The sequence below is a fragment of the Salminus brasiliensis genome, chromosome 5 (assembly GCF_030463535.1).
Source record: "Salminus brasiliensis chromosome 5, fSalBra1.hap2, whole genome shotgun sequence".
In the NCBI taxonomy this organism is placed as follows: Eukaryota; Metazoa; Chordata; class Actinopteri; order Characiformes; family Bryconidae; genus Salminus; species Salminus brasiliensis.
The window spans coordinates 27,284,030-27,307,698 of NC_132882.1; the positions used below are offsets into that span (position 1 = coordinate 27,284,030).

Consider the following 23,669-nt stretch of genomic DNA (forward strand, 5'->3'; position numbering starts at 1 on the left):
GATATTATATTAGACCTTTTCTGAATGAGTCCGAAGCATCCAGACTTGCTAAACATACACAAAAAGCTCTGGAATTCAATACTTCACAAAAAGTAAGTGTTTCCACAGCATTTCATATAAGTTTAAACCATCCAATATGCAGCCACAGGCAGGCCTCGTTTAAGAATTTGATCTCGGGTTTATTATTAACCAAAAGTTCAGTATTTCGCTCATATTTATTATAGAATATCATACTCTTACTGTATTAGGTGTCAACTTCCAGAGTCAGTAACCATATACTCACAAGCATAAGCATACATAAGCAATGCAATAGACATATAATAAACTCCTTTTATTTTGATTTTATTTTCTCATGATAATCATACTAATACTCTCATACAGAATCAAACATTTATTTTATTGCATTTGACAGTTAAAACCTTTCACACAGGTAAACACACACTCACACAGTGAACGTGTGCTCTGTGAGGAGGTGGTAGACGCTCAGGCGTGAGGTCTGGCTGTGTCACGTGTCGGCGTCTGTTGTATCCGTGTACATACAGCACTCCCACCCAGCCCCCGCAGTCTGACCAGATGACCTTTTGACCCGCAATTCTAATACAGTACAAAAACAACTAACCTGGGCGAAGCACGACTGTTAACTGATGTTAACTGGCCGGAGGACTCGGCTTTGTGTAAAACCTGTTGTATTTCATTAATTAGGCGACTTCCAAAAGACACCTTAACGTTCCCCCAAATGTGTACTTTTTAGTTTTCATTTAGCTTTAATTTACATTAAACATTTCCTCCTCTACTACACCCATCTGCCCTTTCTCTCTTCCCCACTTTACCCGTCTCCTCATCATCTCCAGTCCCTTTTCTACCCTCTCTCTCTCTCTCTCTCGTGCCCGCGCATTTTTCGCCCGCTGCTCGCTCCTTCAGGGCTTCGCGCCCCGTACCTCTCTATTCTCCAACGCTGCGGTGCGTAGCCGCGCTCCGTCTTCCGCCCTCTCCCGTGCAGACCGTGGCTGCGCTGTTTGCGTAGCGCCGTCGACTCTGCGCTCACGATTACGCACGTTTTCGTGCTCTGCGGCTTCGTGCTGGCGCAGCGCGTCCTCCTTCCGTGTGTGCTCGTCCTCGACGCTCACAAAAAAAAAAACACACACAAAGTGTATTATTCTCTCCTGGTGTTGTGACACTCCACCCCAGACTTCTCCAGTGGGTCAAAACGGCACGCAAAGGTGAGAAATGAGATTTTTTCGCCCTTTGCCGCAGCTTGAACATTTATTGCATAATGTTTGGCCGAGATGCCTCTGCGCGCTCACGGCTCATTTCAGGAGAGTTCATGGCTGCTCGGGCTTTTTCCAAGCGGGGACGGGGCTGGGCGTGCTCGTCCTCAGTCGGGAACGGCGCCGTCCTCGTCGTGTACTCCTCCATTTTTTTCAACGTTGAGAGCAGGAGGGAAACGGGACGGACTCGCTGTTACTGAGAACAACAACTCCGCCATGCATTTAAGGAGCGTTTAGCCCACTTTCTGAGACCACTTCGTCCTGACGAGCTGGTGTTTTGGTTGCCTTTTCTGCGAAATAACAATGAAGATAGCTCCGGCTAGCGTAGTTAGCCTGGCAGCCGGTTTAATTTCGCTGACTGGGTGTAAACACTGCACTGGCTGACTAGCTAACTGTTCAGCTTCAGCCTGGGCTTTTACAGCCGAACAGGGTGGTTGCTAACCGGCTAGCTAATACGACAGGTCAACAAACCGGATTGTGGACTGTGCTAAGCTAACTCTAGCACAGTGTGTGTTTGTGGGGAAACGAGCAGTTTCGTGAGTCGGTTGTGATCGACCAAGCCTACAGTACTTCTTTTATGCTTAATTAACTTAACGCTAGTCAACATTAGCTAGCTATACTTCTTATAGAATGGCTGAAATAGACAGTAACCTGCTAGCTAAGAGGCTACAACTGAATGGCCGCTGCTTAGCTTGCTTATTTCTTAAACCGGTCAGCAGGCCTGTGCTTGCCTTAAACTGCTGCCTCAAAGTTTGGACTAAGTTTGCAGGATTTATGCAGCTGCGGATATCCGAAGGCCTCATATTAGTTAGATAGTTAGACTGTGGAGCAGCTAGCTAGCTAGTGCTAGCTAAATCCTAGCATAGCTAGTCTGTTGCATGTTTCCCTATAATGTCATTCAGTTGAAGAAGGTGTCCCAGTGTCTGTGACCCATTTCTGACCCTTATGTTTCTCAGCCTTCAAATGAAAAGTTAACATCACTCTCTTCCTGTATCTCTCTGTCTCTCTCTGTCTCTTTTCCCCTTTAGACGGAGCCCGTCCCAGCATGTCAGAGACTGTGAAGTATGTGGATGATGATCACAAAACCATATTTTTAAAGATTTTGAATGAGCAGAGGCTGGAGGGTGAACACTGCGACATTGCAGTAGTGGTTGAAGATGTCAAGTTCAGGGCACATCGATGCGTGTTAGCCGCTTGCAGCAACTACTTCAAAAAACTTTTTAAGAAACACGAGGTGGACAGCTCCTCTGTCATAGAGATCGACTTCATCCGCTCAGACATCTTTGAAGAGGTATTGAACTATATGTACACAGCAAAAATTTCGGTTAAGAAAAAAGATGTTAATTTAATGATGTCATCTGGACAGATCCTTGGAATCCGCTTTTTGGATAAGCTGTGCTCTCAGAAAAGGGACATGTCCTCTGAGGAGAAAAACGAACTTCGGAATTCCAGGTTACCTTATGACATTGTGAAAATTGGGCTTCAGACTGACGACGCTCAGTTGAACCAGGACAGTGATGTGCAGGTGCTTGGAGACCAAGACGACACACCTTCTGACGACATTGTTGAGGAAGCCCAAGGCAATCACGATCTGGACAAATCACCCAACACTGCCCTTCGAGTGGAGGAGGCCATTCTGAAAGAGCTGGCCCAGGAGGAGGTCAACAAGGTTGGCTGCTACGATCAAGACGTGGAAGCAATGGACACTGAGCCCAAAGAACTCGCTGCTCATACCCAGACCCTCTCATTTGCGGACAGCATGGGGGAGGTTAAGGATGAGCAGGCTCCTGGATGGACCGCAGCTGCTGCAGAAATGAAGTTGGAGTATCTACTGTACGGACACCGGGACCACTTTGCTTGCCAGATTTGTGGCAAGACCTTCCTCGACGAGAGCCGGCTGAGGAAACACGAAAAGCTACATTCTGCTGAGAGGCCGTTTATATGCGAGATATGCCCCAAAGCGTTCACCACGCAGGCCCACTTGAAAGAGCATCTAAAAATTCACACAGGCTTCAAGCCCTACCGTTGTGATGATTGCGGCAAGTCTTTCATCCGAGCCCCTGATCTGAAGAAACACGAGAGGGTCCACAGCAACGAGCGCCCCTTCGGCTGCCAGATGTGCGAAAAGGCGTTTAAGCACAAGTCCCACCTGAAAGACCACGAACGCAGACACCGAGGCGAAAAGCCCTTCGTGTGCGGTGCCTGCCCCAAAGCTTTCGCCAAAGCTTCTGATCTAAAGAGACATGAGAACAACATGCATAGTGAGAGGAAGCAGCTGTGTTCCAACAGCTTACAGAGTGAGACTGAGCAGCTGCAAGCAGCGGCTATGGCTGCAGAGGCCGAACAGCAACTGGAATCCATAGCGTGCTCGTAACATACTGTTTGTGTGATGCACTCACACCCATGCACTGTAAAACAATCTTTTCTTACTCCTTTTGTTCTGTTCAGCGGATGTAGTCTTATTGTTTTGACTGGTCTTGTTATAAGTTCCTTTTTTGAACTGATGGAAATTCAGATGTCTGTAGTAAGTATAGATTTTCTTAATTTTAGGCCGAGGGGGTTGATTTACACTGTTGACTGTTTTTATGTTCTCTCTGAAGAAAATGGTGCAAGAATTGTTTCTCACTGTACAGTTCATACCAAATGTATTTGAATATCTGTGGCAGTCTGATGGACAAATGGACAACGAATTGCACTGCCTTACACTTCTTGACCTGGTAAAGGTGCTCTGCAGCACAGTTTTGCTACACAGCTGGGGCGGCGGGAGGAAACAAAAACAGAACAAATACATATTTGATGGTCAGTCATTTCATCACTTATGTTGGTGAGGAAGATGAGATGAAGATTTAGCATAATATTTTTGCTGTAATAAAATGCATTTCCTATGGGGACTACTTTTGTGTATTATTAATATTGGAATAGGTGAGGACTCGGTTCACGAAGCACGCTTACTCACCGTGTTTTGGGTCACTTGCTGCTAAATCTTTCTTTAGTTCATGGAGGATTTTTTTGTTTTTTAGAAATGAATGACCGTGGACTTTATAAAAGTCCTTAACTCATTTTAAAGAAACTTTAATGTCAAAATGAGACTTTTTATGGATTGGAAAAATGGAAAAAAATACTTTCCATTATAGAGAGGAATGGTTTTATGTGGGTGCTCAAGGTTCACTGAAATGCTTTGTTAAACGTGTTAAAGTAGCCTCATGGCATTTCTTTATACATTCACATTATTCTCACTCATTCAGGCTGTGCATTTTTTTTTTATAAATTCGCAGTAACATATTTCGAATAAAATAATTATAATAAAACATTCAGTCTGCTGTGAAACGCCACTTTAAATAGAGCCCACCGCGCATGCGCGATTGACTGGCTTGAGGACTTGAACTTTTCCAGGTGTGCGCGCGGCGGAGCAGAAAGCCCCTCACACAGACGCCGGTGGTGTTTCGCTTAGCTGGTACCTCTGTCTCTGTCTCTGTCTCTGTCTTTGTCTCTGTCTCGTTAATTCGGGGTTAGTCGCAGTTTGAACAGAAACTTCATCTTGAAACAGTCCTCGTAACAACGCAGGACACACTTCTCAAGCTCGGCGAGGTGAAACATCATAGTCAGGCCACAAACCTGTCAGGCTTAGCCCTGAGCTCTGCCTCTCTGACATTAAGGTGAAGTCGGTCTGTGCTGCGTTTTCTGCCTCCTTTGACAGGTGCAGTTCGCTTACCTAGCTGTCGTCACTGCTCTGAGTGTGAGTGAGTGAAAAGTCAGGGATGAAAGTAAAGCAGCTGGAGACGGACGAAAAGAGCATGGGCAGATTGGCCCTTCACCGGGACAAACACGAGCACAGGCAGGAGCTCTGGTTCTTTTTCTACTCATTTCCACTGGGTGAACTCCCGAGGCTGCACGGTTTGACAGATGGAAAAGTGAAGGTGTCTTCTTATCCCCCTTTTTCAGTTCCACCTTAAACCGTGCAGCTCTGACGGCGTTGTGCAGAGTGTATAACTGCCCCGCGGTTTAAGGTGGAACTGAAACTGGAGTAAGAAGCAACACCAGCCTCTTCTGATAGATGTGTTTATTAATGTGCCAGAAACAGGAAAAAGTCTAAGTCAGGATCTAAGGAGAGAGAGAAAAGTTCAGAGAATGGAAAGCACCATAGATCATCCTCAAAGGTACCTTTTACACCTGATTTATACACATAAAGCCACGTTTTGCATTTTGCACTACACATGCATGTAGTATCTTGAGGCATATTGTGCATCAAGATACTCATATAGTGGCTAAGTTCACGGTGTAGACCGTATTCATTCATTTCTGCTCTACTACAAGCACTCCAGCTCAAGATCTGCAAGCAAACAACTGCAGGAGTCTAAGATCACAAGGTGTGTTTGAGGTCTTCGTTAGTTTTGTCCTGACAGTGTAGTCTACTGTATTACGTATATATGCCATACCTCTCATTTGTCATGTAGCTCTGAAAAAGTGAAGTCTGACTCCAGCAACAGTGGATCTGAAGCTGATGGCATGGATGTGGTATGAATCTGAAATGTTGCCTATATATCCTTCTATGATTTCAGTGCCGTCTGTTGTTTCATTTGTATTATTTTGAGTATTTCTGTATGTTTGATGTAATACGTCTCTTTGGATTTTTTTAGGACACCAAAGTAAGCTTTCTAAAGAGGCAAGTGTGTTTTATCTGTTTGGTTGGTTGCTTTGTACAACGCTTGTGGAGAATGTTCAGTATGTGATCATATGAATGGTTTAATTGGTGTCTTGTAGCGTGGAGTCGCTGGATGGAAACAACAACCTGGCTGCTGCACTACTACACGGGAAAGCAGGAAATGAAGAATATGCACTGTTAGAAACACTAAAACTTTTACATATATATTTTTATATAGTTGATCTTATAAAGACATTGATATTAATGGATTCTGTTGTCATTTAGAGGTCAAAACGAGACAACGGAGGAGACCGACAAACACAAGGTGCTCTGCTGTCCTTCTCTCCTGCATTTCTCCTTTGGCTTGTCTAGGAGTATAATGTAATAAATACAATGCATTATTCATTCTTTTTGCATAACTTGTAGAAGAACAGTAACAGCAACAAAGGCAGCCACAATCACATGGAGAAAGACAAGAAAATATACCAAGAAGATCCTGAGCTGCACGGGAGTAGGTATGAAATGTCCATTCTTGTTTTCTTTTACACATTTTACACCACATGAATGCAAACAATGAAGCAAATTTGCTTGATAAGTGTTCCTTCTGTTCAGTCAATGGTTTTTATTTCTTAGTGATTATAGGTAGTCATTTGTGGAGCACCAATGATCAGGGGCACCGGCAGGGATTTTGGGCCCCATGAAAAAATATTACACTTGGCCTCACAACTCTAACAGTTCTCACAAAATACTACGTTAATACATTTTTAGGGCCTCTGTCAGTCACAGGCCCTTAGAATCATCCTACCTGTGAGGTACTGACGGCAATAGTGGCACTGTCAGGCACTGAAGTTGGGTGACTACTACTCAAATCTACTCTAGCTCACCCTGAAAGTATTGGAGAGAGTGAACAAAGTTCCCCTGCTCCACAGCCCAATGTTGGGGGGTAGCTCAATACCCCTCCAACCAATACTTGGCATTGGGAATGGTGAATTTAAGCTGAATACTCTGAATACTTTTGGACAAAAAACGTTTGAGATTTTAATCGTCCCACACACTGAAGCATAACCCAAGGACACACGTCCAAATTACAATCTGTCTAGCAAACATTTAATTCTGTCTGTGGCTGTTCTGTGGTAATTCAATATTCATATAAAACTGAGAGACCTGTGTGTATTTCTCCGCAGATCACAACATGACTGGAAGGAAAAAAACAGTAAAAGTTCTGGTGACAAGAAGGATAAAATCCATGTAAGTAAATGTTTTAAATGGATTTCATTCATTTCAGAAAGGAAGTTGAGACTTTTATTGATTGTTATTGTTATCATTGTTATTGATTCTCTTGGATTATGAATAGGCAAAAGCGAAAAGGTCTGAAAATGGCTCCACGTCTGTGACGGCTTTAAAAGAGGAGGAAGATGAGCTGCAGATGTTTGCGCCGATCTCTGACTCCAGACAAGTCCGGAGTAATACTGAGGTAAAAAAAGAAAAACAGACCACGAAGGACAAAAAACACGACCAGGAGAAGAAAAGGAAAACTCGCAGCAGAGAGCGCAATGAAGGAAAAAACAAAAAGATCAAAAGAGAAGTGGGCGATGACAAGAAAACCCCAAAAGACAGAAAAGAAAAGAAAGCAGGGGAAGATGCAAGTAAATGGAAGTGGTAAGGAGTTTTATATTGAAAAGCAAACTTGGTGCAGTGGCTTTAAAATGTAGCATATTGAAGATCTGTCCAAGTATCTACAGAAAGACACGTCTGCACAAGGTCTGGCCTTACATTTGAGACACTTATTTCTTCATGTTTTTCTCACTCAGAATCTAGTCATGTTGCGCGGAACCGAAGATCTTCGTCAGTTCCCGGTCGGACCTTAGCGGGTGTAGCACCGTAACCGCTAGTTCGTGTTCGTGTGGCTGTGTCCAAAACTGAAGGCAGCTGCCTCGGTGCCTTGCTGCCTGAATTGGCTCACGAGGTAGTGTAGGGTAGAGTAGTGTAGTGACGAAGGGCTCTGTAGTAACCGAATCACGAAGGCAGCGGTGTTTGCATTAACATTCAGCAGTTTTCACCCAGTAAAGTATATAAAAGTACAAATATAGCACTTTAACATCAGTTTCGCCCACTCGCTTCACTGAGTGCCTTTCTGTCTCAGCCTACCGTCTGAGAAGGCAGCATGTGTTAGATTCGGACACAGCCCGAGTGTGTTTAGTTTCAGAGATGAAGGTTCAGGGCTCCATGTGGAGTTTAGTGCACTGCTTGTTTTTATATTTTTAATTGAAAAAAATGTTAGGATGTTTTTTAGCCGGCTGGTTCGGTACTCTGTCCAATGTAACACACACGCGTGTGTTTTTTACTCCGTCAGGAGTTTTGCTCTGGCAGCTAAAAGGGTGCTCATACCGAGGTCAGTCAGTCAGCCGGTGTCTAATGCTTCTCGCAGCGGGTCGATCAGCTGTAGTGGAGACTCTCTGATCAGAGCAGCAGTTCTGATGAGCCTTTCAGGCAGTACAGATAACCCAAACACACTCCCTCATTGAGTCCTCCATCAGCCAGGAGGGTGAACTGTCAGTGCAGAACTGAGCAGCAGGCTCAGGAGAGTCCTCTGAGCTAGTTCCAAAATTTGTGCTGTGTTTGGTCTGTTGAAAGAGGAAATCCACTGATTTCTCAAAGTTTCAGCATAATTCACTTAAATTAAGATGTGAATGTTGTCGTTCAGAGTGGACTGATGTGAAATATACCAATTCTGGAGAACCCTACAGAGTCTGAACTGTAGTAGTGGTGAAAGAACCAGATGTCTGGAGTGTTAAATGCCTGTAAAAGCTGGACATATTGAGTGTTGTTACTTTAAATGGCCCCGAATACATTTCCTGACCGTTTGTTTTATGGCAGACTGCTTTAGCTTGCTTTTTTAATGTATGAAGAGTTCATTCCAAATAGAGATCAGCCAGACTTGTGTAGGTCTGTTGTGTACGCTGCAAACCCTGTTACTTATTACCACCATTGTGACAATTCTTTTAATGTATCTTTCATTGTAACTGAACTGTCACTGGAAAAAGACTTATAATGATGAACTGTTCTGCAGGTGGGAGGAAGGGAAGCTCTCCAATGGTCAGAAGTGGAAAACTCTTGAGCATAAAGGACCACTCTTTCCACCAGAATATGAACCTTTACCAAGCAATATCTCATTTTTATACGATGGTGAGTTTCATACCTCCTTATTCTTTAGTCCTGCTTATCCTTTAGAGCTGTCTGAGCTGATCGTTGTTGTTTGTTTTATTATAGGAGAGCCGGTCAAACTAAGCTTAGGAACAGAGGAAGTAGCAACTTTCTATGCGAAGATGCTGGACCATGAGTACACCACCAAGGAGACTTTCCAAAATAACTTCTTCACTGATTGGAGAGAGGTATGATGATATGAATCCAAGTGAAGTGCTGCTCACCTCTCACCTCTGCTGTGCTCCACTCATTACAGCATGTTTGCTGTATTGTTTTACTGTTTTGGGTAAATGTGCCCCGATTCAGTTTTTTTATTGATGATTCCATCCATCCTTTGTGCGTCTACAGCTAATATAGCCACACTATTTTTAAGTAGGATGTGGTGATGATTAATATTGTAGTAAAATCATCTAATTTGTGTGAATTTAGAGTTTAGATAATGTGATTCTGGGCTGAGTTTGGTAACTGCTTTTTAAAATGATGTTTTATAGTGTGTTTAATATATTATAATTCAGTCTGACTCTCCTCACTGATCATTTAGCTCCATTTACTTTAAAACACTGCAGATAAAGTGTGTGTGTGTGTGTTGCACACTCTGAACTGATACTGGTTGTTTTTTGCTGTTATGAATGTCATGAATACGCCATGGTCGGTCTTTCTATAATGTGTATTGGCGTATGCCTGTCAGTTTTGAAGAATCTGCTCAAACGGAGTCCGAACTCTAGAACCACAGATATTACGTTAAGTTGTCATGTTCCACACTGCAGTCTCCACTTCTGAGAGTGCACCCCACCGCTGTAGGCTGGGAATAACAGCCATCAGTGAACTCCGCTTGAGTTCTAAAAACAAAGGATTGGAACTGAAATAGGCTAAGAATTGCAGATCCACGATTCATTAAATTAAATTCCCTGGTTTAGTTCGGGACATCCCTGTTTTAGAAGTGAATATTCTGCTTGTTTTGTCTCCAGGTAATGACAGAAAATGAGAGACAGCTGATCAAGAAACTCTCCAAGTGTGATTTCAGCAACATCCACAAATACTTTGTGGAAAAAGCAGAGGAAAAGAAAAACATGACCAAAGAAGAAAAGCAGGTGTGTGTGTGTGTGTGTGTGTGTGTGTGTGTGTGTGTGTGTGTGTGTGTGTGTGTGTGCGGATCAGTACGTTTTAGTCATGACTACATAGATCATTTCAATACAGTGCTGTTGTAATGCACATATGCATATGCAAACACACAGGTTTTGAAGGAAGAAGCTAATAAACTTACAGAGGAGTATGGTTACTGTCTGCTGGACGGACATAAGGAGAAAATTGGCAACTTCCGTCTGGAGCCACCAGGGCTGTTTAGAGGGCGAGGGGAGCATCCTAAAATGGGCAAACTAAAGAAACGTGTGGAGCCTGAGGATGTGATCATCAACTGCAGCCAGTAAGTAAAAGCCCCCAATAGACTGCACTTCTATGTAGTAATTAGATCGGCACTTTATAACACCAGCCCCTCATGCAAGGTAGGTCAGGGTTCTGTTCTTCATCCAGGCAGGACTTCAATCACTGTTAGACTGATATAGCTGGGCAAGGTTTCTCACATTAGATCAGCTGTGCAGAAGTCAAGAATGTGATTCTGCAGCTCAGGGTATGAGTGAATGTACTGCCGCTAGCTGTGCATCAAATGGAGAGAATCAGTACCTGTTCATTAGCATTTGATGATAAAAGCACAACAGACAAAGTTTTTTTCCCCAGGTTATTTAAGTAATTTAAGGATGCATTGACACCAGTGTTGGTATTTGGCCTCAAGGGTTCAGTAACGTTTTATTTCGTTTTCTTTTAATAAATGATTCGTGCTCTTCATCTTCACTAGAGATGCAAAGGTTCCAGAGCCTCCTGCAGGACACCGATGGAAGAGAGTACAGCATGATACGTCAGTCACCTGGCTGGCATCATGGGTAGAGAACATTCATGGGCATATCAAGTACATCATGCTCAACCCCAGCTCCAAACTCAAGGTAAAGATTGTGTTCATTCCTTTAAAAAAAAAAAGCCTGTTCTTGCCTTTACATCCAGTGTTTTCACATTTGATCTGACATTAATATTTTTGAATGGTTCTGCTATAGAATCACATTAACGGGTACTCCCAGTTTTATAGCAAGCCTCTCCAAAATGGTTATTAGTATGCTTAGGTTAACTGTACCTACAGTGTTGCAGCTTCTTCACTGTACAGCAGCTTTTTCACTGATTGCATTCAGACCTTATTTTACACTGTACTGGAACACAGAGTTTCATTTGTTTTTAGAAGTACAGCAATGCTGTTTCTCATGTTTGGAAAAGTAACATTAATACAGTTTGGTTTCATGGGCAGTATGTCAAAGAACCATGTCATTTACCATAGCTAGCTACCAAGCCATCATAGAAATTACTCAAGACGTTGAGTAATTCCTGAGCTAGGTCCTGAATTGTTGTTTTGGGGTATTTTTTTGTGCAGGGTGAGAAGGACTGGCAAAAGTATGAAACCGCCCGTAAGCTGAAACTGAGAGTGGACTCAATCAGGAGTGAGTACAGGAGGGCCTGGACTGCTCGTGAGATGAAACAGAGACAACGAGGAGTGGCTTTGTACTTCATTGACAAGGTAGATGATCTCCTCATTGGGTATGCTGTTATTGCCTGGTGGAGAGAAGACTCTTTAAAGAACTACAGCAGCGTTTGCCACCCTAATTCCTGTATGCTGCATCTGTGCCATATGGATCCTCACTGTGAACCATAGTAAAAAAAACAAAAAAAAAACAAAACAATTAACTCAAACATAAATAATTAAAATATGAACATTCAGAAGATCAGGATGTTTAACCCTGGCCTGCGGTTCTACTGTATCTAGGTAGATGTAGTCCAGATTAATAAAATTACTGTTCATGTTGCATCAGTACTGGCATTGGGAGATATGTATGTGGAAATTGACATTTGTTGTTCCAATATCAGTGCATCTCTTCTACCTATGCTTAACTTGTATTGGAAAAAATACAGTGGTTTAGTGTTCCTCCCCAATTTTAGAGCCACTTCTTGCCCCCCCCCCCTCACATGCAATGCTCCTGACACTGGGTAGGTAAGGACTGACACATGCCTCTTTTCAAGCTGACACTGATGCAGACGCCCTGAAGTGACCTCACAGACTCACACAGAGAGAGCAAGGCCGCTGATGGCAGGCAGCATGACCCAGGATTCGAACCGAGTTTGACTGTTCATAGTGGCAGCATCTTAGTCCGCTGGACCACTCTGAGCCCAAAAAGCTATATATATACAGTACAGGCCAAAAGTTTGGACACACCTTCTCATTCAATGCGTTTTCTGTATTTTCATGACTCCATTGATAAAGCAAGAAATTCCACTAATTAACCCTGATAAGGCACACCTGAAACCAGTAATTTCACCTTTTTTGTTAAGTACATAAGAACATGTGTTCATTCATAGTTTTGATGCCTTCAGTGAGAATCTACAATGTAAATAGTCATGAAAATACAGAAAACGCATTGAATGAGGTGTGTCCAAACTTTTGGCCTGTACTGTGTGTGTATATATAATAATTTTTTATTATTTATTTATTTTTTATAAAAAAAAAATTCTTTGAATGCCAGAACACCTGCAGTATTGTATGTTTGTAGTTCATACAGCTTTCCCTGTTCAAGCAAATCAGAGTGTGTATGTTTTTAGCTTGCTCTGAGAGCTGGTAATGAGAAGGATGATGACACAGCGGACACAGTGGGTTGCTGTTCTCTTCGCGTGGAGCACATCACCCTGCACCGCCACCTGGACGACCAGGAATATGTGGTGGAGTTTGACTTCCTGGGCAAAGACTCCATTCGCTACTACAATAAAGTGCTTGTGGAGAAACAAGTGAGTGCTGACTAGACTTTGACTTTTTTTTTTTTTTCATTGTTTGATTTGAGTTTGTCTATACTGTCAAGTACCCCACTCTAAATGTGTGGTGCTGTGCATGTGGTTGGTGATTGCAGGTAAATGCACTGCCACTGATTGAGCTTTGTGTAATCTGTGCGTTTAGGTTTTCAAAAACCTGAAGCTTTTTATGGAATCCAAGAATCCAGAAGATGACTTATTCGACAGGATTTCTGTAAGTGTTTTTCTTCGCTTTTCTCATGTTTGTTTATTATTTATTGTGTTCAAAAAGTATTTAGATCCTTTTTAGTTTCTCAATTTTGTTGTAGACCTGTAGTAAGATGAGAAACATGAGTTCATTCCATTAACCAGCAAAAAGCATTCCAAAATGCATAAATACAGCAGAGACACCATTCCGACCACTTCTCAGCACTTTGTTGAAGTGTCCTTGGCAGCACTTACAGCCTTAAGTCTTCTTGGGTATGATGCCACAGGCTTGACGCTTCTGGATTTGGCGATCTTATCCCATTTCTCTCTGCAGAAACTCACAAAGTCTTTCAGTTTGGATGAGGAGCATCGCTCTGACAGTTTGTCTGGTCCCTCCAGAGAGGTTCACTTGAGTTCAAGTCTGGGCTCTGGCTAGGCTGCTTAAGGACTTTCACAGACTTTTCCCAGAGCCACTCTTGTGTTGTCTTTGCGTGTGTTTCGGGTCATTGTCTTGTTGGAAGGTGAACCTTCGTCCCTGAGCATTTGGATCAGTTCATTTTTTTTCTTGATCCTGATAAGCCTCACAGTCCTTCATGGTTTAAAAAAAAAAGTATGATTCTACCAGCACTGCACTTCACCATAAAGGCAGAGTTGGCCAGGCGAGTCGCAGTACCTGGTTTCCTCCACATGTAATGTTTAGTATCGTGTGCTGTTACTATATGACTAAATTGCCATTTTCATGACCTGTGTAATCAAAATACAGCCTGTGTGCTGTACTGGTTGATGCTCCAACTTGGAGAAAACACCAGCTTTACTGTAGTCCTCTGTAAGCTGAGCAGCATGACCATATTTTATTACTTCAGTGTTTTGAAAATATTTCTCCACAGGGACTGCACAAGCTGTGTATGTGCATTTGCACATATGCATCAACAAAGCAGCAAAATGCATTCATTAGAAGGGGGTGTCCACAAACATTTGGACATATGGTGTATCTGTAAACAATACTGTTAAGGTTTTAGTGCCTGATCTTCTCTATAGCATCATAAAGTGGTAGATGAGCATGAATATAATGTTTGATCAGATATGTGCAAAGAATTCTGTCTATGGTTAATCAGACCAAAGAATTGTGTGGCCTTAAAATGCCTTTTGCCAAACTACAAGTGATCCGCCATGTGCTTTTTACTGAGAGTGGTTAGTGGAGTCTGTCTGATCACTCTACTAGAACGGCCAGATCTTTGTAGTGCCACAAAGGACCCCTGTTCTTATGGATCTTCAAACCTGCAGAACTGTTTCCCAACCCTCTTTCAGATCTGTGCCTCAAACCACCATGTCTCTAAGGTTCTTCAGCCAGTTCTTTTGACATCTTGTCTTGTTGTTGTGCTCTAAAATGAACTGTCAGATGTAGGACCTTTTTTATATAAACAGAGGCCTTTCCAAAACACGTCAATTCACCTGAATGTGCACCACAGATTAACTTTAATAAAGCTGTAGAAACCGCTCATGGAGGATGCACCTGTGATTCATTTTCTGAGTATGTGTAAAAGTGATTCATGAAGGAGGAAATTATTGTAATCCATTTATGATTAAAGATGAAGGGTCTCAATACTTTGCGAATACGCCAGATGTGTAGATCCTGTGTGCAATGCTGAATAACCTTAACTCTGTGCAGACAGTCTACCTCAATAAAAAGCTGAACGAAGCCATGCCAGGATTGACAGCAAAAGTTTTCAGAACTTTCAACGCTTCCACCACCCTGCAGGAGCAGCTAAACAAGCTCACCATCGGTTAGTATGCACAGATCCTGCAGACAGGAGACAAATCTCATCATAGAAGTCAGATCACAGGATCAGTTTTTATTGGACAGTGCAATGGTGTGGATTAATGGAGCAATCTCATGATCAGTGTCATGAACAGAGATGTCATAGAAACTGGTCTTATGTAGCTAAAGGCTCTCCAAACAACATCCTTATTTGGAGTACTACAAAGATTCTTTGTGTTCACTCTCCAAAAACAACAGGCATTTTTTGGCCTGTTTGTCTTGTAAGGTTATTTATCAAGCTGGATATTTGCTGAGTGAGGGTTAAGTTTTAACAGGATAAATTGCCATGTTGATCCAGCAGTTCCACTAGTACTGGGATACATTATGAAAATTGCTCAGACCATTCCTAGAACTGCGCACAATGCCGTTAGCATTCTCTTTGTACCTTAAATCATTCAGTAATGGCTGTGTTTATAGGTCGTTTTGTATGATGCAGTACAACATTGACCTTTATTTTCCACATTATGTAACTGACATCAACGCTAATCTTTCATGTCGATAAATGTCAGATGACATGACTGTGGAGGAAAAGATTCTGGCCTATAATCGGGCCAACAGAGCTGTGGCCATACTCTGCAACCACCAGAGGGCAGCACCCAAAACGTTTGAGAAATCCATGCAGTTACTACAGCAGAAGGTAAGAGTGAATCTGCGGGGCAGCCTCCTTTAGTGGAATACATCCTTAATCACTTGAGCTTTATGACCATTCACAAAGTTGCAAAGGTGAGATAACGTCTCTCCTGACGGGTGTCGCATCATGCATCACACAGTATACGGTTTCTCCCTCCTCCGCCGAAGATGATTATCCTCAGAGTATCATTTTTAAGCCTAAGTTACTTTGAGGCCGATCCTTAGGACATCAATTGTGCATTGTAGATGTTCCAGCTGAAGTAAGTAGGGGGATGAAACCTGGCCTGATTCTTTCTGTAAGGACCTTTTGAACAACTGGAGCTCCATGTGTCTGTTTACTCAGACTGAGTGTTCCAATCTAGCGTCAGCTCTTTCCTTTGCATGGTGTATCTTTAGAAACGCAGCTATGTGGGCTGGATCCTAGAGTCTGAACGGTTCTGATGTTTCCTTGCTCCTGAGTGTGATCTGTGATTTTGAAGCACAGCCTGGAACCAGCATCTTCCCCCAGTGTTCTATGTGGTGACAGTGACAAGTGTATGAAGTGAAGGAGTAAGTCCCAGTGTGATGAAGGCTTGGTTCGAAAAGTACAAGAGAAAATCAGGCTGAAACATTAGGTGCTATTACTCAGCCAGCGACTATGTAACAGTTATGTAACCGGTAAAATAGAGGCAGCACTGGAACGGTTTGTCGGACCTGTCGTTTATCATACCACTAGTGAATTTTGACGCTTGTTTGTAGGCAGAGCCCATCCCATAACCTCATGTTATTAAGGACCCACAGATTTTCTGCTATCAATATTAACTCGTGCAGATTAACTTTTCAATTAACACTTCTAATGATTTATAAAGGCGGTTTCTTTATAATTATTTTTCCTTCAATATGTAAATAGTAAGGATGTGACTCTAAAAAAATGCTCCAATGCAGTTTAGAACACTGTTATTTTGCCTCAGATTTAATGATTTTCTTTTTGGGTTTGTGGAAAAAATTGAGCTCCCCTTTTTTTTCTTTTTTTTTTTTAACATAAACATAACATTAGCCTATTATAGAGTACCTTAGGACTGTAACAAGAACAAATACAAAACAAAAAAATGCTCCACAGACACGATTCTGCGGCACGTAAATAATTGCAGAGGCTCTTGCACCAGTTGCCATTTGCCCTTCTCTGGTCAGCCTAATGTTAGCCTTTAGCCTTTTTAGCCTCACTTCCATTTGCTACACTAGTGGTCATTGCCTTGAGCTTTGAAAGCTTTCACTAGTGGACTGGATGTGTGTAAGTTTACAGGTTGGAAATATAATGATGTATTTTTTTTTATTTTATAAATCATTAAATAATATAATTATTTATTCAGCTATGCCAAGGTCAAGATGGCTTTCCATTAATGGACACTTTTTAGGCATGTTTTACTTTTATACAGGGTGAGGTCGTAAAAATAAAACACCAGCTTACATGCAGTCAAATCTTGGGTGTTGTGTATAGCACAAAACCATATATAATTCCATAAACAGAACAGCTAAAAAAGAAGCTTAACTGACAAAGCTACTAAGAATGCTGGCAGGCCGGACCCCACAGAACACACACCATTTGAAAAGAAGTATTTGGCCACCTGCTCATTTAGTGTTTTTTTCTGAAGTCAAGGGTTTTTTTTTTTTTTTTTGGGGGGGGGGGGGGGGGTGATCTGCTTTTGTTGGAGCAATTCAGTTGTCTCTACTGTCCAGGGAAGACTTCCTGATTTTTACAATTGCTGTAAGGATTTGATTACATTCAGCAATGAGTGTTAGTGAGTGAGTGGGCTTTCTCATGTTGAAGAAATGTGATGGTGCACAATTAACAGTTGCAAGCTGGTACTATGAACCAGAATTGACCTTTAACCAAAACTGTTTTTTGATCAATATCTAATTATTAAAAACATAAGAAATGGTTTAAAATTCAGAGTTCAGGTCACACTGGGCTATACATAAAGTTATAAAGGTTTCTACAGTACAATAGTTATTAGCATCAGCTGATGGTGAATAATCCATGTATTGTCATTAGCTCATTAGGATGGACCAGCATTGCTTTTTCTTCTTCTTCTTTTTTAATCTGTGTGTGTGTGTGTTTTCTGTTCCTCTTGTAACCTTGTGAAGTTGCTTAGGATGGTTTTTTTTATTTGTTACTGCAGATCAAAAAGAAAAAGGAGGAAGTGGAGAAGGCCAAAAAGGAGCTGAAACAAGCAAAGAAAGCACACAAAGAGCGTCCATCGGAGAAGTCGAAGAAGTAAGAAATCAGCAGTAAAATCACTACCATTGTGTGCTCTGTGGCTGTCATGTCTTTGGGCCTGATTCAAGGTTAGTCTGTTGAATGTTTTGTCTGAGCTGGCAGCAGCCTTTGGACATGTTTTTTGGTAAAAACAACATTAAATATTCAAACTTGTCAAGGGCTAAGGGGTTGTTCAAAGAAGCGGAGCAATAAACAACCTCTGATTAATCCAGAGCAAAAACATGCTCGCATATGTTCGATTTGAAATACAGCTGAGGAATGAACACAACACGGCTGGTTAACGTCATCTCCGTTTGTAAAAATTTCCCAGAAACCACACTTGTGATTAATATGCAGATATGTTTCAAGTGTACCGCTACAGCTTTTGAATTTAGAATTTTGTTTATTTTATTTATGAATGTGTGCAGAAATTTTGTAAAAAAAAAAAAAAAAGTTTAATATATCTTGTGCCCATAAGGAACCACTCAGCTCCTAACATTGAATGTGCTTATTAATCTAATAATGCTTGCTCATATCGCTCCTGAGCTGTTTTCCTTGTCTGAAAACGGATCCCTTTCTTGCTTCTTTATCTGTCAGACTGGTGGAGAAGAAGGAGAAGGCTTTGAAGAGGCTGTTGGAGCAGCTGAAGAAGCTCCAGCTGCAGGAGACTGACCGAGAGGAGAACAAGGTCATCGCTCTAGGCACTTCCAAGCTGAACTACCTCGACCCCCGCATCTCTGTGGCCTGGTAAAGCACAACACACACACTCATGTCCATCTCCCATGTAACACACTTCTACTCTCTGCTGCCTGGGGTTTTGTGCTGGTAGTTGGCAGGATAGCATTTTCTATTGAAACAGCAAAAAGGGAAAAACAAAGACATTTGAGAATGTATAATTCTTACACTTGAAGGCATGGAGTTTAGCTTGTTGATGAGACATTAAGAGCATCAAGCCAGTAATGTAACTGATGGAACAAGAAAATAATTATGAAATTATAGGGTGAATGGCCATAATGTGGGATACGTAAGCACCATTATACCGCTCCACTGTTGTAGGCCTTCCTTAAATAAATAAAAGACAGTAAAACTATGGGTTTACTCGAGCTGTGATGGCATGTGATCAAAATCAAATGTCTAAAATGTCTCAAACCTTAGATTAGGGTGGAGTAACAAGCACCCCATGTAAGGCCATCGTAAATGTTATTTTAAAGAAAACAAGCTGCTAGTTATTATCAGGATGTTTGATATGTTTGTGATCAATATATAATATTTACACTATCATTCATATCATTTTTTTATTACTGGCTTTATATTGCAATATATTCCAGAAGTCTGAAATGCAAAAAATGGCCTACATTAGGCTAATTCACCGTATTCCTTGTACACACATGTGTTTGTGTATAATGCATGGGTTTAGAATGAAAGAAAAGTAATTAGCTCATAAGATATGCTCTCGGGGATCCTGGACGTAATGCAGTTCATTTAACAGAAGGACCCTGAAGGGGCACTCTTGTTATTTCAGAACAGCAAAGTGGAGACCACGCCACATCTGCTGCAAATTAGCAGGAAGGGGGTGGAGACAGGCTTTCCCCTTTAAATTCATAGACCCAGAAACCCTCATGTGTTTTGAAGCTGTAATTGCTTTGTTTACTCTTATTGTCTGTCTGTGAATGGTTGTTTGTAGCTGGCTGTTTTGCGGTCAGGGCTAAGAAGCAGTATTGCAAGCACTTTATCATGCTAAACCACACACAGTCACTGATGCTTGTTGTTTGCTAGTATACTCTGCTCTCTGCAAACACAGTAATGGATATTCAGCTAACACAGTGACCTGAGGTCCACACGCTCACATTGTGCTCAATAGGATTCCTTGCCTCTGTGCTTTTGCCCGGCCCCTCAGAAGGGCTGACTGTTCGCTCTGGCTTTTCAGTTGTTCTGATCAGAGAAATGTTGCACCGGCAGGTGTAAGAAAAATAATGTTCCAGTGGAGAAGATCTACAACAAGACTCAGAGGGCCAAGTTCGCCTGGGCCATCGACATGACGGATGAAAACTTCCAGTTCTAACACACACAGAAGATGATGTGCTTTCCTTTGCTGCTGTTTTGTTTTGGATTTTTTTTTTTCTTTAACTTTCTTTTGACCACTTGAACAGCCACGTTTTCATGTGTTGTCTTTTTGCCAGATTTAGTTAATATATTACGGATAAGATGATGTGTCTTTTGTGTTGGATTTGTTGGTGTAGTAAAATATGAGCTGAAGCTGAAGGTCGTTTGCTTTTTCTTTCTTTTTCTTTTTTTTTTTTTTTTTGTTTGTTCCTTTCATTGAAGAGATGCGTGGATCATAAATCCAAGCAGCTGTAGTATGATCCCACTACTTCTCATCCGAGTTCTACTTCTCAGATTTTTGTCTATTCTGCAAAAAGCAAAATATTACATAGAGAATTATTTAACTATTGTGACGGTGAGTTGCTCACTCTAGTTTTCAGTCCTCTCAGTTTAACATCATGCTCAAATCTGCAGCAGGTTTGTCTTGCTAATGATGTACAGTCTTCAGAGACCAGGGAGCGCTTTGAAATTTGGTCAGTGTGACGCAGGTTTATCATTTTAAAAGGGGCCCCAGACTGGAGAATTGTTTATATCTTGGCATGGTTGAGTAATGAGACCGCAGAACATGGAAATGACATAATGTGAACCTCAAACACTGTTGTGTCTTCATTGAAAAGAAAATCCAGCATAACTAAAACAGAGCTGTAAAACAGACTCATTCTTAGCTTTGCTCATTTTAGTTACGTAAACAAAGCCGCTAGCGCTGGTCTTTCGAGGCAAATGTAAAGCAGCGACACAGTAAAATGCCGCCTTGGCAGAATATGTAAGCAAGTGGGTATCCGTGCTAAGCTAAAAGCTAACTCCTCAGATTAAAGTAATATTTCAGGTGCAATCTCTTCCACGTCTCATAGTTTCCTCTAGAAACGTCTTGTTTGAAACCAATGTGAGACTGTGATTCACTCTGATTCAGCTCCTGAGAAACAACCCTGGGGTTTTCTCACTTTGGTCAAAATTGTCTCTCAGGTGGCTGAATCTCAGTTTGGTCAGACTGATCTCGCCTCAGTCTCAGATTCTTATAAGACAAGCTGAAGCTCAAGATCTCACGTCTCAGAGGTCTCAGGGGTTTAGGAGAAAGATTTCAGAAAGCGGTGAAACAATATTGAGATCTTTATTTCTCCTCAGACAAAGAGAAGACATGTTTCCTTTGGGTCTAGCTGACCATGGGAAGCACATTTCACAGAGAAGAGTGGCTGCAGGTATCCAAGCTAGGCTAAGCGCTAAATCTAATCAACCCTGGGAGGCACAGCTCTAAGAAAAAAAAAAAAAATGCTAACCAACCAGCCCGAGAGGACAGCAACCCTATCCAGTAAGGTTTGGGAATAATTATGAAAAATAATTTCACGTTTGTGTTACAGGGCTAAAAACAAAGCTATGCTATGCAGCTTTGTGTGATGTAAAACCGCCAGTCAAAACGGAGCTCTGTTTTTCCACAGGCCCTACATGAAAGAAAAACCAGGGTGTTTCAGTCTGAGGAAAAATGAGTTCTTAAATGAGTTATATGCTTACTGTCGATACGTAAAAGACCAAAAAAAAAGAGATGCCATCCAATCTACAGTGTGGGCGTTTTGTCATTTAATTTGCACATAATTGGCTTTAGTCCAAGGTTTTGTTTATGTAACACATCAACCAGACCTAATGTGCATGTTGTCGTCTTTCAGCAAACAACTGTATTATATTATCTGATGTTCTGTCATGATTTCAACCTTAGCAGAAGTTTGTACATAACAGATGGTTGAAAGGTTCTACTACACAGATTTAGAAAGAGAAGCACATCAGCTGTTCTTTCATGTTCACTGTTTTCACTGGTGGAAAAGCTGAAAAACACAACTTATGCTGCATTTTGATGGTGTTTGCACTTAAGAATCAGGGGTGATGCCACACCACCTAAAAGGATGGGACAACAATCTGGGACTCTAAAACAATATATACAGAAATTGAGTTAAAAGGTAAATTCCTTCCTAAAAAAAAACACTTCCTCTGTTCTCACCAGGATTCTGATGCTGTTTTCTTTATTAGTAGACAAAGGGATCCATCATTAGAAGAGCATAGCTGCGAACGGTGCTGCGAACGATGTCTAAATTCTCAGAAAGACACTGGAGAATAAGGCCCATTCTTCTGAACTTCTTCGTGTTTATCTTAAGATTAGTGTGATTTTTCGTAGGAGAGCCTTTTTGAATCCAGCCCTTGGATCACAAACACCCCATCAACTCATCCCAAAGGTCCTGGATGAGACGCCACCAAAGAATGCAGTTCCGCTGTTCTGCAGCCAAATGCTGAGGGATTTATACCCCTCTAGCTTGGCATTGAGCATGGTGACCTTAGGCTCATGTACAGCTGCTCCAGATTGTCCCATTCATTTGGCAATGCTTTTCTATGGCTATTATACAAGCTGTGTGTGCACAGTTGAATGCGCTTTGACAGCGATAGCTGCACAAACTAACTGCATACACTAAATAGCAGAGCAGAGTCCAGATATGTTTGGACAAATTGTGTCGCAAGAAGGTCTTAATCAAGTAGTGTGACCTATGAGCAGTCTGCGAAAAGTGTAGGATGACAAAAATGTGAGTCACACTAGTCATTAGTACATTGTCAGTTTTTTAAAAGTGTAAGAATATGGGTGATGGAATTAGTCTGGGTTATGTTTGAAGAGAAAGTAGAGAGCGGCTGAGCTTTCAGGATCAATGTTGGAAGCTTATTCTTTTGCTGAAGGGGCAGCATGTCTAAGCAGGGGGATCTTGCCTTATGAGTATGGTTTGTTGACATGGAACGGGCTGCTGGGCATGGCGAATTCGGCGTTGTGGGCTTTAGGTTTTACCCCACTGAGTTTCCTGTCTTACACAGTAAATTCATTAAAACTTGCTCACTTTAATATTCCAGCTGGCGGCAGTGGGCCTGAGCTTGCCTATACAGTCTGCAGCTGTTCTGATATATGGCCCTATAAGCACACACATCATAACACATCATAAAAGAATTGCGCAAATGATGAATAAATTAAGGGAATTTGATTACCCTCTTAATTTCTATGGAAGCAGGAAGAGTGTACTTGTTTTTTGTGCTTTATGTCCTGATATGTAAAACCATATTTTTCAAAGAAGGTGGCACAGGTATTGGCAATACAATAGGAGACTATGGAGCAGATTTAAACATGAACCTATTGGCTAGAGGGGTATAAAGACCCCCCCCCAGCATTGAGCTGTGAAGCAGTGGAACTGTGTTCTCTAGGATGATGGTGCTCTATCCAATACTTCTTGGATTAGTTGGAGAGTTGGGGATCCCCAATGCTCCTGTTGCTGAATGCAATCAAATTTTTATGGAAATGCCCCGAAATCTCGGTGAACTCCCCCTATCACTAGCAATGCCCCCAGCACTAGGAGGGTGAAGAGTAGCACGTCTTCTCTGACTTCTCGGCTCTATTACAACAGCTTACAGATGCCAGTGCTGACCAAAGGTGTCAGACGTATTCACATTCATTGCTCAGGTAGAAGTGTAGAAAAAAATTGAAGTATCAACTTAAACTTTTTACCCAAGTAAAAGTGTAAAAATACTGGTTTCAATACGACTTAAAGTATAAAAGTAATGTAAGGAAAACAGATGCCAAAGTCTTAGGCCGCGCCACAGGGGCCTATAGTGCATTACCCCACCTCCACAAAATAACGTTTTTCTAAAAGCCATAATGACTTTAAT

At 41.8% G+C, this 23,669-nt stretch overlaps 2 protein-coding genes across 3 annotated transcripts; both read left to right on the plus strand.

Annotated features, from left to right (window-relative positions):
• The first annotated feature begins 1,114 nt into the window (after positions 1-1,114).
• zbtb14 (zinc finger and BTB domain containing 14) lies at positions 1,115-4,153 on the plus strand. Of its 2 annotated transcripts, none has more exons than XM_072678893.1 (2): positions 1,115-1,220; positions 2,297-4,153. In XM_072678893.1, the coding sequence occupies exon 2, from the start codon at positions 2,314-2,316 to the stop codon at positions 3,640-3,642; it is 1,329 nt and encodes a 442-aa protein (XP_072534994.1). In that variant the 5' UTR covers positions 1,115-1,220; positions 2,297-2,313; the 3' UTR covers positions 3,643-4,153. The 2 variants fall into 2 exon arrangements, with proteins under 2 accessions (XP_072534994.1, XP_072534995.1); XM_072678894.1 differs by lacking the exon at positions 1,115-1,220 and having other exon boundaries at positions 1,307-2,559; positions 2,635-4,153.
• Positions 4,154-8,158: 4,005 nt separating this feature from the next.
• top1mt (DNA topoisomerase I mitochondrial) lies at positions 8,159-20,109 on the plus strand. Its single transcript, XM_072680029.1, has 14 exons — positions 8,159-8,302; positions 8,981-9,096; positions 9,181-9,302; positions 10,083-10,205; positions 10,350-10,537; positions 10,967-11,111; positions 11,588-11,731; positions 12,808-12,990; positions 13,157-13,225; positions 14,867-14,981; positions 15,526-15,653; positions 17,806-17,900; positions 18,480-18,629; positions 19,842-20,109. Exons 1-14 carry the CDS (start codon positions 8,193-8,195, stop codon positions 19,942-19,944), a joined length of 1,791 nt encoding a protein of 596 aa, XP_072536130.1. The 5' UTR covers positions 8,159-8,192; the 3' UTR covers positions 19,945-20,109.
• Positions 20,110-23,669: the final 3,560 nt, after the last annotated feature.